Source organism: Labeo rohita, unplaced genomic scaffold, assembly GCF_022985175.1.
Source record: "Labeo rohita strain BAU-BD-2019 unplaced genomic scaffold, IGBB_LRoh.1.0 scaffold_95, whole genome shotgun sequence".
In the NCBI taxonomy this organism is placed as follows: Eukaryota; Metazoa; Chordata; class Actinopteri; order Cypriniformes; family Cyprinidae; genus Labeo; species Labeo rohita.
Window position 1 is genome coordinate 381185 of NW_026129909.1, and position 19608 is coordinate 400792.

At 41.2% G+C, this 19608-nt stretch overlaps 1 protein-coding gene across 1 annotated transcript in view; it reads left to right on the forward strand.

The window, feature by feature from the left end:
• Positions 1-9932: 9932 nt before the first annotated feature.
• Positions 9933-19608, forward strand: part of LOC127162496 (Fc receptor-like protein 5) — a 51357-nt gene continuing 41681 nt past the window's right edge. The window contains exons 1-7 of the mRNA XM_051105278.1: positions 9933-9963; positions 10472-10507; positions 11377-11646; positions 11719-11850; positions 12028-12198; positions 13040-13321; positions 13544-13786. Coding sequence (XP_050961235.1) covers positions 9933-9963; positions 10472-10507; positions 11377-11646; positions 11719-11850; positions 12028-12198; positions 13040-13321; positions 13544-13786 — 1165 coding nt within the window. The remainder of the gene's footprint in view (positions 9964-10471; positions 10508-11376; positions 11647-11718; positions 11851-12027; positions 12199-13039; positions 13322-13543; positions 13787-19608) is intronic.

Genomic DNA, 19608 nt, shown 5'->3' on the forward strand with positions numbered 1-19608 from the left:
ATATCATTTTGTAATGATTAACATCAGCTATATATTAGGCTATATTATATGATATATGCATTTCAATGTAAAGCCAAACCAATCCAATAATGTTAACACCAGCTAGCAATTCAGGATGAACACATGAGAGTCTAGCCTAATGGTACACAACTTATAAAGTATCATGTTTTAATTAAGTTGTTGTTTATTTATTTATTTTAATGTATGTGTACATTAAAAGTACTGTTGTGTTTAGCAGTTTAACCAAAAGGTGGCCGTATATAGCTGAGTGTATAAGAGGTGCTCAAAATGATCCTAAGTGAAGCAGTTGTATAGTTCGGTGAGTTGTAGCATGGTCTGAATAAAAGGATCCAGAGGATTTCTTTTGTGCAGTTACTAAGTGGCAAGGACGCAACAATTTGGCGACGATGGTTTCCGTGCCTGCGCCTGCACCTGCACCTTTTCTTCCGTGCAGTGGAGAGCCTGCAATCCCTTTTGTTACTTGGCGAAAAATATTTGAGAACTATTTGCTAGCCATTAATGCTACAGGGGGCTCATGGCCTGATGCAAGAAAGCGTGCTGTTTTGCTACACAGCTTGGGTACTGAAGGACAGCGTCTGTTCTACACCCTGCCTGATACATAATGAATGTGCTGGAGGATTATTTCATGCCAAAAGTCAATACTGTGGTCGCTCGGCATCGTTTTCGTCAGCGTTCTCAATGTGCTGATGAGACAATTCCACAATTCCTGTCTGCTCTGCGGGAATTAGCTTCCTCGTGTGCTTATGCTGATATGGAAAGCGAAATGCTGCGAGACCAGCTGGTTGAGCGATCCTATGCTCTAGCAGTACGAGACAGACTTTTGTTGGAACCGTCACTGACGCTGGACTCTGCTGTTACTATTGCGTGTCAGGTGGAACAAGCGCTTTCAAGTTCGGACACGCTCGCTGCGCAAAGTTCGGTTAATGCTGTGGCATCCAAGTCCTTTCGGTATCGGAAAAAGAGCACGTCACGTTGTGACGGAGCTAAATCTGTTGCTGATAGTACACGGAGAGGAAATCGCACATGTTACAGATGTGGAGCTAAAAATCACCTTGCTAATGCTACCAACTGTCCTGCCGCCCGTGCCAAATGCCATACCTGTGGTAAGATCGGACATTTCTCTAAAGTATGTCGCTCTTCTAAAGATGTTAGGGAAGTAGTCCCTGACATTGTTGTTCTTTTGACTGATGCTATCAATAGTACTGCAGACAAGCTTTTATGCGATGTTCGTGTTACAACATCAAACAAACTTTCAGTTGAGACTAAATTAGTCGTGGACACTGGCTCTTCAGTGTCAATTTTGCCTGAAGCCGTCTACAAAAGTCATTTTTCAGACTGCTCACTCACGGTTCCTAAAGTGAAACTAGTCACATACTTGAAAGAGGATATTCCAGTCCTTGGATGTTTACATGCAGACGTCTCAGTGAATGATAAGGTAACACCTGCGTGTCTTTACATTGTCAAAGGCGGCACTGCTTTAATGGGTATGGACTTAATTCGAGCTTTGAACTGTTCATTCCACTTTCATACCATACCTGCACCTGACGAATTGCATGCAGTTGTTGGTGAAACCATTCCTGCTCCAAATGCTTCTGTGGGTTGCGTGAAAGGCTTCGTCCATAAGCCAACAGTCAAATCTGATGCTACCCCAGTACGCCAAAAGTTACGCCGACTGCCGTTCGCTGTCCGACAAGCTGTCTCTGCAGAACTGGACTCACTATTGCAAAAGGGCATAATTGAGAAAATCGATTCTTCCCCTTGGATTTCACCTATTGTCGTGACTGCAAAGAAAGGAGGAAAAATTTGTCTCTGTGTTGATCTGCGTGAGCCAAACAAGGCTTTAATTGTTGACAGTCACCCTCTACCGCACATGGAGGAACTTTTGAATGATCTTAGAGGCGCTTCCGTGTTCACTACAATTGATTTGATGTCTGCTTACCATCAACTTCCTTTACATGAGGAGTGCCGAGATATCACAGCGTTTATCACGCACGATGGCCTCTTCAGATATTGCCGGGTCCCATATGGACTTGCCTCTGCGCCGTCTGCATTCCAAAAGATGATGGAAACTGTTCTTATAGGCATACATGGAGTCAGGAACTACCTAGACGATATTATCGTGTATGGTGCTACTCAGGATAATCATGATGTGACGCTGCGCTCTGTCATGCAGCGTTTATCCGATGCAGGACTAGAACTGAACTGGGAGAAGTGTACGTTCAGCCAGTCATCCCTAAAATTCCTTGGACATGTCATTTCCAAAAGTGGAATTTTTCCAGATGATGAACACATGTCTGCAATCATTGATGCTCCTGCACCGCATGACCTTGCTTCCCTGCGCTCATTTTTGGGCCTAATTTCGTGGTACAGCAAATTCCTGCCTAACTTTGCTTCTGTTGCTGAGCCTTTGCGTGCGCTGCTGAGAGATACATCAAATGCTGAGTTTGACTGGACTGATTCTGCTGACTGCAGCTTTAAAGCATTGAAAGAACTGCTATCTAGAAGCCCGGTGCTTGCATTGTTTGACCCTTCTCTTCCCATAATAATGTCGACGGATGCATCTGACTATGGACTAGGAGGGGTTTTGACACAAATGCACCCAGACGAGACTGAGAAAACTGTAGCATTCGCTTCTAGAACACTTACAGCAGCCGAAAGGAAGTACTCTACGGTCGAGAAGGAAGCGTTGACTTGCATCTGGGCCGTAGAAAAGTGGCGGCCATATTTATGGGGTCAACACTTTACACTCCGAACTGATCATCGAGAACTGAGTTCTTGCAGAATTACAGAGCTACTCCGCACAGTACTACAGGTGTTTCTCCTTCTGAACTTCTGCACCATCGCAAAATGCGTACAAAGCTGAACATTTTTCCCGTGGGCCCTAAGAGTGACAAATGTGCTCGAGTTATGGACACTGTGAGTAACAAGCAGCTTAAGAGTAAGACGTATACCGACAAAAGACGTGGAGCCAAGTACCCTACTTTCAAACCAGGGGACCGAGTGAGAGTGAAAAGACCTGTTCATGTGAGAAAGGGAGCTTCCAAATTCTCTCCACCCTTGAACATTGAGAAACAAATTGGGAAAAGTACTTTCGTGCTAAGTGACAAAAAGAAATGGAATGCGTCCAAACTAACACGTTTTAAAGGTCCTGTTGCAACTCAACATGAGGGCTTGCAGTCACAAGTGACATTTGATCTTAGGAGGAGTAATAGAGTGTGTAGATCACCTGTGTGGTTGAAGGATTATAGCAAAGATAACCTTTGAAACTGTATACATGCTTGGAAGAAAAAAAAAAAACAATCTTGTTTGATGTTACACTGGAAGTTATGTGAACTGTTATAATTGAGATGTGTATCAGAAGTAATGTAATTTCATTACAGTGTTTAAGGCAGTGTAAAGTTAATGTTAGTAACCGTGTACAGAAATGCTTATTTGTTATTTGGTTACTTAAGTTCTTACTGAGGCTGTAATTTGTAGTAGATAAAAAAAAAAAACAACCCAAACATGTTCTAAATAGTAACTTTTGACACGAAGAAACCTTTCAAGTGAGAGGGGAAATGTTGTGTTTAGCAGTTTAACCAAAAGGTGGCCGTATATAGCTGAGTGTATAAGAGGTGCTCAAAATGATCCTAAGTGAAGCAGTTGTATAGTTCGGTGAGTTGTAGCATGTTCTGAATAATAGGATCAAGAGGATTTGGCATGTGATGTGTTTATTGAACCAATCAGATAAGAGTAAATGGAGTCCACAAGAGTCTCATTTGATTGGCTACAAAAAAGGTGGTGGACCCACCCTCCCCCTCACGCTTGCAAAACTCAGTGAGTGAGAGAATCGTGCCAAAAGTGTAAGCGCAGATAAAAGAAAGACGGAGCTGTACATATCGGATTATTTCGGCAACTTTGTGTCCTATATACACAGCAAGTCATTTAGACATTTGCAACAGTTTGTTTTTACACATACAGATTGGTCCTGAGCAGTTAATCGGTTTTGCAGTTCTTTAAACTGTTGTTTCCGTGTGCAAATCACTGTTCACAGGCTTGCAGTGCTTTTGACCGTATTTTAGCAAAAAGAACGTGCCAAAAGTGTAAGCGTGGAGAAATGGAAGTTGGAAGAATGCAGATCGTATTTATTTTGCGAAAGCATGAAGCTGCAGCTTCACAATACATGAATTACACTTACAAGTAACAGTAAAATGCTGCAAATCTTGTTTTTCTTTGGCTTGAAACGTGAATTACACTTTTACAAAGCTTCTCTTGCGCATGCAAATTTAATTTACACTTACAGTCTTATGTACACTTGCACAACACCTACTCTTCACATGCAAATCTTTATGGCATTATTTCATCTCCATAGTAATGGACCAATAATCAGAGCAAAGGGTGAGGGGAACACACACATGCAATGGGCAATGATCTGTGAGGAGTGCCCTCTGGTGGCTATCATGGGCACTTCAGCAGATGGCTATGACAAGCACTAATAAAACAAGACCTGAAAACCACTGATATGAGCTTCTCTTCACTCGCTTGTGGTTTATTTGGAATCAAGGCACCATTAACTCAAACTACTTATGCCCTGTCCGAATACCCACAATTGCGTTTTTGGGCACTTGATAGCATGTGCATGCAACAGGAAGTGCGTGGACAAGACTGTCCCAGTTCTTAAAAACGCCAAAGCGCAGTGCCCTTAATGCACACTGGCTTTGTGTTCCATTCGGAAGAGCTCAACCCTTAGCCCTAATCCCTTCAAAGGGTTTACCCCTGGGAGTGAGAGCTTCAAAGAGTTGAAGGCTGTAGGGGACCAAACAACTGTTTCTTGAAGTGCCCTTCTGTGTCATCGTCCCGTGCCCATACAAAATTTCTAACTGGCATGCACTGCTTCAAGTCAGATTTCGATCAATGTGCGCAGTCGAACACACCTAATGTGTTGCATGTTTTATTGGTGCAAAGGTAAGTGTATATTGTGGCGATCTGAGGCATTACACAACCCAGAGAGTAGAGGAAAGCCCCCGGAGGGTGGATTTTATTGACAATAAAGAAGGTAGAACCGGTGAAAAGGGAAGGAGAGGTGCTCGATCCTGTGTGCTCCGTGCACTGTGTGCCGTCTTCTGCATGCTTGAAGAAGTGTCCAGTGAGGTCGTCCGAACGCAGCGATCAGTCACGGCTACTTTCTAGGGCACAGAGAAAAGAGGGTTAGCGTCTCGGTAGAGCGGAGAGCGTTTCTCGTCTGACTTGGTGCGGCACGCTCTCTTATGCCGCCGTGTACCGAGCTGCAGCCATGACTGATCGGCCAGCGCTGATCTGTGTTTGTTTCCAGGGCGACGCTGATGAGTGCTTGGGCGGCTCGCCACAATCCCACCCATCCCGCTCCCCCCAAGACGTCGTGCTGGACCTGAAACGAGATGTAGTTATGCAGAATGGGAAATATAGGGGTGGGCGGGGAGTGTGCCCTGACAGACCTGCAAAAGATGACCACAGCCTGGAGAGCCCATCTGCGTTGGCGTTCTTGGCCCCAGCCCGATGTTCCACAGAGAAGTGGAAGTCCTGGAGTGCTAGGAACCACCGCGTCAACCTAGCGTTGGTATCTTTGGCGCTGGCCATCAACTGGAGACGTGCATGGTCTGTCATGGTGAAGCGACGGCCCAGCAGATAGTACCGGAGCTCCAGGACTGGCCACTTGATGGCTAGGGCCTCCCTCTCCACGGCGGCGTAGCGTGTCTCGGCTGGGGTCAGCTTTCGGCTGATGTATACGACGGGGTGCTCCTCTCCATCCCGGATCTGGAAGAGGACTGCACCGAGACCAGTGTTGGAAGCATGGGTCTGCAACAGAAAGGGGCAGGTGAAGTCGGGGGCTCGCAGGACAGGCTCGGTGGTGAGAGTGGTCTTGATGTCCTGAAGCACGTTCTTGAGGGTGGTGTTCCAAACGACCTTCTCTTGCTGCCCCTTCCTGGTCAGGTCTGTCAGGGGAGATGCTAAGGTGGAGAAGTTAGGGATGAAACACCTATAGTAACCCGCCAACCCCAAAAAGGCTTGTACCTGGGTTTTGGTGGTCGGACGGGGAGCCGACATGATTGCTTTGACCTTGTTTTCTTGGGGCCGTCAGTGACCCACCCGGAACCCCAGATACTGAGCCTCGGCCAGGGCCAGATGACATTTACGGGGGTTGGCGGTCAGTCCAGCCCGTCGTAGTTCCAACAGCACCCTCCAAAGTCACTTCAGGTGGTCCGTCCAGGTCTCAGAGTGTATCACCACGTCATTGAGGTAGGTAGGGGCGTAAGCTTGGTGGGGTCAGAGCAGAACGTCCATCATGCGTTGAAACGTGGCTGGGGCCCCGTGGAGGCCGAAGGGGAGGGTCCGGTATTGCCAGTGTCCACTCGGGGTAGAGAAGGCTGTTTTCTCCTTTGCCGCTTTCATCAGAGGGACTTGCCAGTAGCCTTTGGTTAAGTCGAGGGTTGAGATGAACTGGGCCCTCCCCAATCGTTCCAACAGCTTGTCCACCCGGGGCATTGGATAGCTGTCGAACTCTGAGACCTGGTTGAGGCGACGGAAGTCGTTACAAAAGCGGAGGGTGCCATCTGGTTTTGGGACCATCACGATGGGGCTGGACCAGACGCTGCGTGATGGTTCAATCACCCCTAACTTCAGCATCTCGCTGATCTCATCCTCGATAGCCTGCCTCCGAGCCTCAGGGACTCGGTAGGGCCGTTGCCTGACAATGACTCCTGGTGCGGTGCGGATGTCATGTTCAATGACGTTGGTCTACCCGGGGCGAGCAGAGAACACGTCGGAGAACTGACTGATCAGATGTTGCAACTCCGTTTTCTGGGTGGCCGAGAGGTGGTCTCCTATGTCCACAACTGCCGGATCAGTGTGGGCCAAAGGGGACAGCTGTTCATGGGTCCCTACCCACCGCTTCAGGAGGTTTATGTGATACAGTTGTTCTTTTTGTCTTTGGCCAGGCTGTCGGACTCGGTCCGACCTGCTCTATCACTGTGTAAAGACCTTGCCAGGTAGCGAGGAATTTGCATGCGGCGGTGGGGACCAAAACCATGACTTTGTCTCCCGGCTGGAACTCCCGTGGTTGGGCCGCCCGGTTGTAGAGTCGCTGTTGGGACTGTTGCGCCTTGACCAGGTGTTCACGGACTAACGGCATGACCCTCTCGATCCGCTCACGCATCTCTCTCACAGGGTCCACGACGGAGCGGAGAGGGGTCGGCTGCTGCTGCTCCCGTGCGATGTCCAGCAGGCCTCTGGGTTGGCGGCCGAAAAGCAGTTCAAACGGGGTGAACCCTGTCGATGCCTGGGGAACTTCACGGATGCCAAATAATACATAGGGGAGCATTAAGTTCCAGTCCCATTTGTCCTCAGCCGCCACACGCCGTAACATTTGCTTGAGCGTTTGGTTGAAACGTTCCACCAAACCAACCATCTGCGGATGGTAGACCGTGGTGCGGAGCTATTTCACCTGCAGCAGCCGGCAGAAGTCAGCCATTAGCCGTGAAATGAAGGGGGTCCCTTTATCAGTCAGTATCTCGGCTGGGATGCCGACTCAGGTGCTGAGTAGGAAAAGTTCTTTGGCGATGGCCTTTGCCATGGCTTTTCTTAGTGGGATGGCCTCTGGATACCGGTTGGCATAGTCGACAATCACCTGCACGTGTTCATGACCACGGGCAGATTTAGGCAACGGCCCCATCAGATCCATTCCAATCTGCTCGAAGGGCACCTCGATGATGGGGAGCGGAATGAGTGGACTGGGGGGAGGTAACTTGGGGGCCGTTCGCTGGCAGGTCGCGCAGGCCTGGCAAAACCGCTTCACCTCACTGTCGAGGCCGGGCCAGTGAAAGCTGCCTCGAGCTTCCACGCTCCCGATCCGGCAGAGACAGTGTACTCGGCGAGCCGGGTCTCAAACATCTGCAGATAGAGTTCAATGTCGTCATTGTTCGTCAACTTGGGGATTAGCTGGGCGGCCTGAACACGAGGATCCGGAAGCGGAGCACGTTGACCGGTGGCGTGGCAGAGGGCAGCGAGGTCCTCTTCGACCTTCTCTTGCCGGGTTGCGATGTGTTCCACTATTTGTTGTTGTCGGATGCTAACTTCAGTGAGGCATTTGAGAAGGTCTTCCATGATCAGGAAAGAGCGCCGTCACTTGCTCTGACAACCGTGACGAACTGGATGGGGGAAACGAAAAAAATTTGTCAGCTGTTTTTTTTTTTTGTGTGTGAGGGTGCGTTGGTAATTCCTCAATCTGCCCGCATTCTCCACCAGTGTGGCGATCTGAGGAATTACACAACCCAGAGAGTAGTGGAAAGCCCCCGGAGGGTGGATTTTATTGACAATAAAGAAGGTAGAACCGGTGAAAAGGGAAGGAGAGGTGCTCGATCCTGTGTGCCCCGTGCGCTGTGTGCCGTCTTCTGCGTGCTCGAAGAAGTGTCCAGTGAGGTCGTCCGAACGCGACGATCAGTCACGGCTACTTTCTAGGACAAAGAGAAAAGAGGGTTAGTGTCTCTGTTGAGCGGAGAGCGTTTCTCGTCTGACTTGGTGCGGCGCGCTCTCTTATGCCGCCGTGTAACAAGCTGCAGCCGTGACTGATTGGCCGGCGCTAATCGGGTGCAGCTGACCCGTGTTTGTTTCCAGGGCGACGCTGATGAGTGCTCGGGTGGCTCGCCACAATATATATATATATATATACTGTATATATATATTATTTATTTTTATTTTTTTGTACAAAATTTGAAACTTTTTTTCAGACATTTAGAATTTAATTTAATTTCAATTTCAAAGAATTGAAAATAAAATTAAAACTCTGTGAACACTTGCAATTTTACAACACTTTAAGTGTGCCCCATCAGGTAATGAAAAGTTCTACACACACTTGTGGTCTTCAAGCTCACATGAACACTTGGACCAAATACAGGAAATACGTCATATAAGTAGTCAAGTGTGGGTATTTGGACAGGGCATTAGTAACACATCTAATTTAATGCAAGCTATTTATTCTTTCTCTTGTACTTCCTCGCTCACATCATTCTCTCAGTTAAATATTGATGCATGTCTGATGTCAGCTGTATCTTTCTAAAAAATATATTTATAAGAAAAAAAATCAAATAATCAACTTTCTTCAGATTTCAGTTTTTACTGACTGTGTCACTACTTAGTCAACAGTGCAAAACAGTGACCAGTGTCTGCATTGTTGTCATGTTATATTATACTTTTGTATTTGGCATTGCTGTGCTTTCGTTGTTGTTGTTAGAGTCTACAGTACTTCACACATTTCACTGCTTAGTTTGTGTAAATTGTTCAAATGAAAAATTTATTTTCAAATTAAGAAGGAGGATACATTAAGATAAACTTGGATCATACTCATTTAAGTTTGTTTCAATGCCTGTCCCTAGTCTTGGTGTATGAATATTAAACTGTGTTCACAGGAACAAATATATCAGTGTCAGACTCCAACAGGCCTGACAGAATAAAAATAGATCATCTTGAGCTCAGAGTTGTGGTTTGGTTTCTTCTATTTCTATTTCAGATCCACTGCACTAATCATTATTATAAATACAGTTAATACCACCATTATGATAAAGAGAAATCAAAATATTGTTCCATTTCTCCTGGTCATTGAACACACTGGAATATAACTTCTCATAATGGCAAATAATACTGTACAATTTAATACTGAATGGGTCATGATAACATTTCTGTAGAAAGCTTGAATGTTAGTCAGTGTGACATTTTGTGAAAACATGTTTATGTTTTCACAAGATTATCAACATTATCAAAAGATCTTCTGTAACACATTAGGTACATGTATATTTGTTTAATCTGTCATGATGTTTCTAAAGATCTGACTGCAGGTTTCAGGAAGTCTTGAGTCTTTAACACAGTCTGTGTCTTTAACCGTCTGTCATCATTCAGTCATTATGGAGCTCAGACAACTTCCTCTTGTGCTCTGTGAGTATTGTTTACTCTAAATGTATTTCAATGGAATTGCTATTATGTTACGTAAATGATCAAGTGTTTTAGTGTTTCTAGATTTATGTTTTTTTTCACTGCTCTCAGAGTTGAGTTTAAGAGATGAGTTTTGTGCAGTTAGTTCTGTTTGTGAAAGAAATGCACTCTGTTGTGTTGTAGATCAGTACATTTGTTCAGTCATTCAGTTTTGTGATGTGTAATGGTGTTGAATCAGTTCTGTTGGTTTGTTTTGCAGTTATTGTTGCTGTTGTCGCAATGTTCACTAGTACACAGTTTGTAAGAGTTTGTCTTTATTCTTCTGCGTGTGATCAGAAAGTTCCCTAAACAGTTTTCTGCTACGACCAAATCTATAAAATACCAGTCAGATATTTTCATGTTTGTCTGGACACATATACAGTCCCCCACACAATATTTTAATATTTGGTCATATTTATAATTATCAGCTCAGTACTCACATTGTAATGAGTTTTTCTCTTTGTATTTTTAGTGCTTATTTCAAACATCTGCTCCCAACATACTGGAGGTGAGTCAGTTTCATTCATATATTTTTATCACATATGAGTGATTCTACGGTAACTAACAAACCCACTGATAGTTGAGAAATTACTTACATTTTTTTATAATTACAAAAACACCCTTTTTACACATTGCATTTTCATGTGACAATTTTGAGCTGTGAAACAAACAAACAAACAAACAAACAAAAAAAACATTAATATATCAAAAACAGCAGATACAAAGTTCTGGCATGAAACTCTATGATTGTTCAGTCTGATAGGTCTAACTCAATCTGATCATTATCACATGGCACAGCCGATTGGTTCTTTCCTGTATCAGTAGCCAATGAGCTCGCTGCTCAACATTCAAATATATGGCTAGTGTTTGCTGTAGCAGTTTTACAGCTTGTTTCAGAAACCCTCCACCTTCCCCAGCTCTACCTGTATAGATCTGCTACGAGGTGAATCATGTATGTAATATGGGGGTTATTTCATGTATGTTATATGTGCACATGTGTCTGTACTTGCTCTGTCGCAGCAGTGTATCAGATCTATTCCACCAAGACCAAATACATTAACATTGTCATGTACATTATCATGTCAATCCCTCCGAGAGTTGTCATCACAGGAATATATTTCTTACATTTTCTGTGAAACTGAAATCAGAACAGTGAGAGACAAGATCCTTCTGTTGGAAAACTTGTTGAAAAACAATTCATGTTTCCAAATTCCCAATGATTATATACTGACAGATCTTTTATAAATGACAACAACAGCTACAGAGAACAACACTTCAGACTCATCTGATTTAGCATGTGTGTTTTACAGTCAAGTAACTGTGTTCATACAGTAAAATCAGCACATTATTTTCATTGTGAATGTTGTCATTGTGTAGAAAGACCAAAAGCCAAAGTGACCATCAAACCTGCTCAACATGTATTCAGTGGAGAGACAGTCACTCTCAGATGTGACATATATGATGAAGGAGTCACTAGATGGCGCTACACCTGGTATAAAAAAGGTTCAGGCAGTGTTTTCAGTGATCAACAGGAACACAGATTCAGTCCTGTTAAAGAGGTTGACGCAGGTAAATACTCCTGTTATGGAGTAGAGACGGAAGGATCACGAACATCAAACAGTGATGAAGTTACGCTGACAGTATCAGGTGAGTTTTATCATCTCTTCACATTCACACACAAGTTTAACATGTTATTAATGAGTGATTTCTCAACTTCAGTTCCCAGAGCAGTTTTAAGTGTTTCTCCACAGATGTGGTTGACTGAAGGAGATTCAGTGACTCTGATCTGTGAGGTTAAAGGCTCCTCTACAGGCTGGACATTCAGCTGGTTCACTGAAACTGTCTCATCGGGTAAAATATAATGTGCTTCATGTAGTAACATCTAAAGAAACTAGTTTAAAAAAAAATAAAAAATTAGAGATTCTAAATATTTAACCATTGGGATTGTACCAACCCAAGTAATTTATAAGACATAAACAAAATATCTGCTCATTTCTTGTGGTAACTGCTCATTTTTACTTTATACAGACTACAGCAATCATCATAATCTGCTCTCAGACAGCAGCAGAGGAGCTGGAGGAAACTACACTGTCAGTTCTGCTGCTCTAAATCACACAGGAGTTTATGTGTGCAGAGCAGAGAGAGGAAAACCAGCCTATAACACACAGTACAGCAACACACAGTTAATATGGGTCACTGGTGAGTTCAAACTGAACCACAGAATGAGTGAAACACTCTGGAAATTTTCATTGATCTTTTTAGAGCTTGAAGTGTCTTGAAATTTTATCCTGTCATAATATACGGCTACTTTTTTAATGGTGTCAATGGAGAAAGATGCTTTTGCTGTCAGGTGTAGTTACTGCATCTACTAGCAGGGCCTAAATAGACCAAACTAACCAGCAAAACCTTGATTCCTGGGTTAGCTGCAAAAATTTAACATTTTTAATTATAATAGCAGAAAAGTGTCATGGACAAACTAAAATATAACTATTGTCACAAAAGTGTTAATTACATAAGTGGACCTGGGGGAAAATAATCAAGGTGTAATAAAAATGTATTATCGGAGCTATTTAATATATAGTGTTTTCATTGAATTCATGAAATGTATATTTAATTTTTATTTCACTGACCACACCTCAATTCTAGGAGGCACTTTATCAAAAACACAGGACACTCCATCAATGTGCACATCAGCAAATTTTATAAGCTGGACCATATAAACACTTAATCAGTCATTTTACAGTTTGATTAATATCTGCCTACTAATTATATCTTAGTAAATTAATTTACAACAAATTCAGCTGACTATAAATACTACTAGATTCACACTGTATAGGCAAAGAAGAACTGACTCCTGAGTTGAGTCTGGTTCCTCCCTATGTGTTTTTTTTTTTCTCCAGTAGTAACACCTTATGCAGGTTTTTGTTGTTTGTCACCACAGTTGTCCTTGGCTTGTTTGCTGATGCCATAATGACAAATTTATTAATCAATATACCAACTTGTCTTGATTTCCAAATTGTATCTGTAACTGTCTTCTCAGGTGTTTCTCCTCCAGTCTCTCTGATCATCAGTCCCAACAGAACTCAACACTTCACATCTGTCTCTTTCTATCTGAGCTGTGAGGACCAGAATAACTCTACTGGATGGAGAGTGAGAAGAAACACAGACAGATTTGGGCTGAAATATTGTTCATCATCAGTGTGGGGATCACAAACAGGATCTACATGTACAATCAGATCCACAATGATATGGGACACTGGAGTGTACTGGTGTGAGTCTGAATCTGGAGAGAAATATCATCCTGTTAATATCACTGTACACTGTGAGTCATTGTTCATTTGCCCACATTATGTAAACAAATAAATGTTTATTTATAAATAGAGTATTATTATTATTATTACTACTGTTACTCTGTGCAAAATTACGAGAGCGTCTTCCACTGAACTCGTTCGGTTGTGCTGTTGTTGTTGTCATCTCCACATTGTTGATTCATTCTTACTATATTTTTACTATTTGTCAGTTGATGTTTGCTCTGTTTCTGTAGCTGATGTGATTCTGGAGAGTCCTGTTCATCCTGTGACTGAAGGAGATACTCTGACTCTACACTGTTTATATCAACATACAACACCACCAAACCTCAGAGCTGATTTCTATAAAGATGAATCACTCATCCAGAGTCAAACTACAGAGATGATCATCTCTACTGTCTCAAAGTCACATGAGGGTTTCTACTACTGCAAACACCCAGAGAGAGGAGAGTCACCCAAGAGCTGGATCTCAGTCACAGGTGAGACTAGGAAACTATAAACACTATTGAAATGTTTCTGTATAATATACAGCCCTAATACGACTGTAAAATGTGTTCATCTCAGCTTCCTCCAGAAGATCAGGATCTGATGGTCTCAATCCTGTGATAGTTGGAGTGTCTGCTGGACTGACTGTCACATTTTTGATTGTTGTCTTCTTGGTCCTGTTGTGGCGCTACAGAAACAACAAAGGTTCATCTTCTGCCATATTAAAATTCAATGATGCAGACTATTTTCCTAAACCTGTGATGTGTCATCCTACAACAGCCTAAGCTAAGCATCTAAAACTTTCTTGTTGACTGATTTGAAAGGGTTTCTGGGTAGTTTTCTACTGGGCAGGTACTGCTCCAAATAATAGGCTACTACAGGTTAGCCATTTATGTATTTAATGTTTATTTTTCTGTGGGCTTAAATTCATAAGATGCAATAATATATTACAGGGACTGCTCATATTTATGACTCCATTGATGCAACAATTAATAAAGACACACAAATAAGCACAGGTAATGATATGTACAACTAATGATGTTACAGAAGGTAATTATGTCATGTTATGTTATGTTTCCAAGGCAGTACTTATTTTCAAAATAATCAAATCCATCTTTGTTTTACATTTCACTGTGATAGCTATTTACAGAAAAAATCAGTTCACTTTTTTTCTGTTATTCATTGTAGACATTGTAAGTGGAGCTACTGAACTCACCAATGCTGAGATTGAACTCAAATCTACAGAAAAACAGAAGAAGAAAAAAGAAAATAAAGGTAAACTAAAACAAAAGACAATAGACATGACAATAGTGTTTGATTTTAATTTCTCCCACAACACTAAATAGCAAAAAAAAAAAAAATAAATAAATAAATAAAATAAAAAACACCTCAGTATTTTCTTAAACACTCATTTGTGAAATCAGCCTGATCCATAAAGATCATTGCATGGAAATTACAATAAGTTGATTCTGAGGTAATATGGCCAAACATATAATTGTTTTAACATAAATAATTGTATTATTTCTGTAGAAGCTGTAGAGATTTTATGAATATAAAATGAATATTGGACACACAGTGAGCACTGGTGATATTAACTGTTGGCATCTTTTAGGGAAAACCAGTGAAAGTTCAGACACTGTTTACTATAAACTGACCCTGGTGACCCATCAAGGTGAGTGTCAAAATAAAAACATCAATCACAATTCACAAGGAGCTGCTAAAACTGCATCTACAAGCATCGTTGAGCATCTAAAAATAAAATGAAAAATGCAAAAATTAAAATGTGCAGTTTTTAATTCATTTACACATTTTTCAGCTGGCGGATCTAGTTATGTGACATATGCTCATATTGAATCTCCAATGGCTGAAGTAGATACTTTCAATCACAGGATGCTGACGAGTTTAAGTTGAGAAGGGCTGGAGAATGACCAGGCTTGTCAATTATTTATCATCTTTTTGATGCTGAACACTTGGCAAAAGATTTTTCAATATTTAATGTCCATGATTATCTTTTTAGCTCTGTTCTGTATTATTAAAGGTTATGTCATTACATGGAAAAGTCAAGTCTTTTTTTTTGTTTGTTTTTTTTTTTTTTTTTTTTTTTTTGTTTTTTTAACTGTTGTTAGTATTAGTTTCTCTTTTGTTCTTCTTGATCTTAAATGTATTTGTAGCAGGGTTTTTATAGTCATTGAAACATCAGGGAATTTCAAAATTTCCAAGCCTGAAAAACCATGTAACTATTCTAGGTTGGAAAAAGTTGTGTTGTAAATGTATGTAGTGAATGTTGAATTTTCTAGCTGTTTGTAGCTCTAAAATATTTCATTGCTATAAATAACTCAATGTGAGTATAATCTTTAAATTTGAAAACTGCTTAAAACTGGTCAAAAGTGGTTTTTGACTTATGTTGCAGCTTGCTTGTTGTTCTTAGTGAGAAATTAGAATAATTGTTCACAATTATAATTATAAACTGTAGTTTTGCTGTGTGATTTATACTTTTTGTTGTTTACAGTAAATTCTTTATTACAATAAAATAAGGTTTAATTGCTGTCCATCTGTTTTTAATGTTGCTAACGTCAGTAGCTCCGTGTCATCTACACACTCGTTAAACTTTGAGGAGTGACCCAGCAAACATGCCTGCGTGGGTCCGCTGCGGGTTTACTGTGGGACAGTGTGGGCAGAGTGAATCCACACTAAACCCACATGGGCCCCATGTGGGATAGCCCATGCGGGGCCCAAAGCAGTTTTACCCTTAGGGGGCCCTATGTGGGTTTTGAGTGTCAAAATAAAACGAAACCCACTCTGGGCCCTCTGTGGGTTTGCTCTTTTGGGCCCTCATGATGGTTTTCTGGGGGCAAGCCCGCAGTGGGCTAGCCCACACGAAACCCACTCTGAGCCCCCTGTGGGTTAGCCCATTTGGGGACCATAGCAGTTTGCTCATTTGGGGCCCCATGGGGATTTTCTGTGGGCAACCCACTGTGGGCAATCCCACAAAAAAGCCCCAGAATATTGCCCTTTTGGGCCCCCATGTGTTTTTTCTGTGGGCAGTCCATCTTGTTAACAGCACAGGACAGCTAAAACTGAACTTTTTTTCAATGTTTTAAGATTGGATTCTAATCAACTTGTTATTTTTCTAATTATTTTTTATATCTACATGCAAACGTTACATTAAAATTATATTTCTGTGTCAATGGCAGTAAAATGTAAACAATAAGTCCATAACAAAAATGTAATACAGTTGTACTCGTGTACATGCCCCTTGCAGAATAAATGTTAATAATTTTAACAAAATGAGAGGGATCATGAAAACTGCATATTGTTTTTTATTTAGTAATGTCCTGAATAAACTATTTAACATAACAGATGTTTATATATACTCCACAAGACAAAATAATAAATGAATTTATATAAATTACCCCGTTCAAGTTTACATACCCTTTAATCTTAATACTGTGTGTTGTTTCCTGGATGATCCACGACTGTTTTTATCTTTTGTGATAGTTGTTCATGAGTCCCTTGTTTGTCCTGAGCAGTTCATCTGCCTGCTGTTCTTCAGAAAAATCCTCCAGCTCCTGCACATTATTTGTTTTTTCCAGCATCTTCTGCTTTTTTTTAACACTTTCCAGAACTGACTGTATGATTTTGAGATCTATTTTTCCACACTGAGAACAACTCTCATACGTAACTATTACAAAATGTGAAAACATTTACTGATGCTTAAGAAGGCAATACGATGCATTAAGAGCCAAGGGACATAAACTTTTGAACAGAATGATGATGTGTAACTTATATTTTATTTGTAAAAGTATATTTTATTTACAGATTTTGTTTTTCCGTTTAGTATTGCACTTCAGACTACAGAAATATTTACATGTCTTGCAGAAGACAGTGTAAGTGCAGGGGCGGATCTACCGGGGGTGGCACGGGGTGGCAACTGCCACCCTAAGAAAAAGCTGTGCCACCCCACCTGCCACCCCTAGTGATGGGAAGTTCGGATCATTTTACCGACTCGGACCTTTGAGTCTCGTTAAGCAAAATGAACGAATCTTTTTTCAAGTCATTTTGTTCATTTCGTTCATTTTAGCAAAATATAATTAAAATGTTATCTGTTACCTCCCTAACACATCTACTGCACAAACATTGATCACACTTCAAACAAAACAAAACTGTAATGCTTTAAGAAACAGAAAATATTAATTCATTGTTTACCTGGGTCTTCAGTCTATGATTTGCTCACCTCGCCTCTTATCTGACAAGTTTTCGGGTTTGAGTCGTTCGTTCATCACGTGACAGCCCCTTACAGGTGAACTAATTCCAGTACAGAACCTAATAGGATGTTGCGCATGCGCGACTGAACAAATCACTCCCCGAGACGACTCGTTCGTCCCGAGTCACATTAAAAATTTGTTCAAAATGAACGAATCGTTCAAGAACGACCCATCACTAGCCACCCCAGAATTGTCACAGAATAAAATAAATGTAAGCCGTGTTTCATGTGCTACTTTTCAGCCGCAGCGATGAAAGCGTAACGCAAAATGATGGCAAAAAAACACGTATTTCAATAAAATGTGCACGATAGTTGCACGCGCACGCAGTGCGCCCAGTGTATTCGACTTCATTAACAAATGACTCTTATGAACCGGTTCGTTTTGAGTCAAAAACACACAGCGCGGCCCAGTTAATTAACGAATTGTTTTACATTTGTTTGTGAATCAGATAATTACTGCTTCTCAGCTAACTCAGAAGTCCTCTGAAACATCTAATCCCGTCCGGATATGTCTGAGATTCATTGTGTAATTGTTTGGTGATTCTCTGACCGCTCGCTCCATGTTCATCATGAATTTTTGCCGTATCCGACGAAACAATAATAGCATGAAATCAATAAGAAGATGCCGATGACAGATACTAGTAGCAGAGATAGGTAAGCATCTGGTCGTATTGCAGTTTTCTCGATTGTTAACACAATGTAACTGATGTTAGCTGTCTTATATTCCCAAACCATTCATTCAGTGCTAAAAACAAAGACACATTTCTCAAAAAGTTTAACAATTAAGTTAAACATTAAGTAGTAAAACTGATGACACACCAATCAGAATCTCTGCATCCAACAACGGAGAGAGGAGAGAAATGAACAAATTATTTACATGGGTATTACACTTACTTGATGAAAAAAAAAAAAACAGCATATGCTGGTAGGTATGTTTTGATGCTGGTTTATGCTGGTCAAGGACCAGCATAATCCAGCTAAGGACCAGCTTAAACCAGCACCAAAACATACCTTACCAGCATCCTAGCATCAAAACATACCTACCAGCATATGCTGTTTTTTTCACCAGGGTTACACATACAGTAAAATTGTAGTACAGTACCAGTATATAAGATGATAGAAATTCCACTATTCTATATGTACAGTAAACTGTAGCACATGTTGTACACCTTCAGACGTGTGACTGTCAAATTTTATTTGTAACCATTTTTTTTATATGTAGCCTACTGCATTTTTGCAGAACTGAGAAATGACTACCTGGAGATATAGTCTTGTGTCAGGAGATCAAATAGTACTGTATACTCTAATGAAATTTAGCCAAATGAGCAGAGGATGCTGAATTTAATTTTTTATTTTATTTCTTACTGTACTGTATTGTGGTGCATACCAAGTTCATATACAGTTCTTTGTTATTTGAACTTTTCTGGTGCTTTTCATCTGCTGCAAGATTACAGTAGTAAAATGAAAATATTTTTTTCCCCAAATGTTAATTGCTGAATTAACAATCTGTAATTTAATTTATGTTGTATACTGTAATAGACATTGAGTTGCACATTTATTCCTAATAAGACTTTTTTGTTAATGTTATTGATCTCATGAGTGTTCACTGGGCAGGAAATTCATTGTTGTATTTGAATTGTGTGTAATCATTTAAGAACACCTGTAATAACTAGATTGAGATAACTAGGCTTGTCTTAAGACTTGTTTAAAAACATAAATAGTTTGGTCAGTTACAAGTTAGATGTTTGGTGAAGTGTTGCGTGTTGGTTGCTAGGATATTCTGGGTGGTTGCTAGGCTCTTGCTATGCAGTTACTGGGGTGTTGCTAGATTTTATGGTTGATTGTGTGTCATGAGTGATTACAGACATTCCCACTTCTGTTAATAACAGAAAATCAAACATTGTTTCCAAAACTGATCCAGTTTCAGTGCTTTGATATTATAATTTTAATACATTTCTTTCTAATGTTAGGAAATGAACATTAAATCATCGACATTAACATCTTAAACTTGCACTAAAACGTGATTTATTCCATCTAAGTAGTAATTCAATA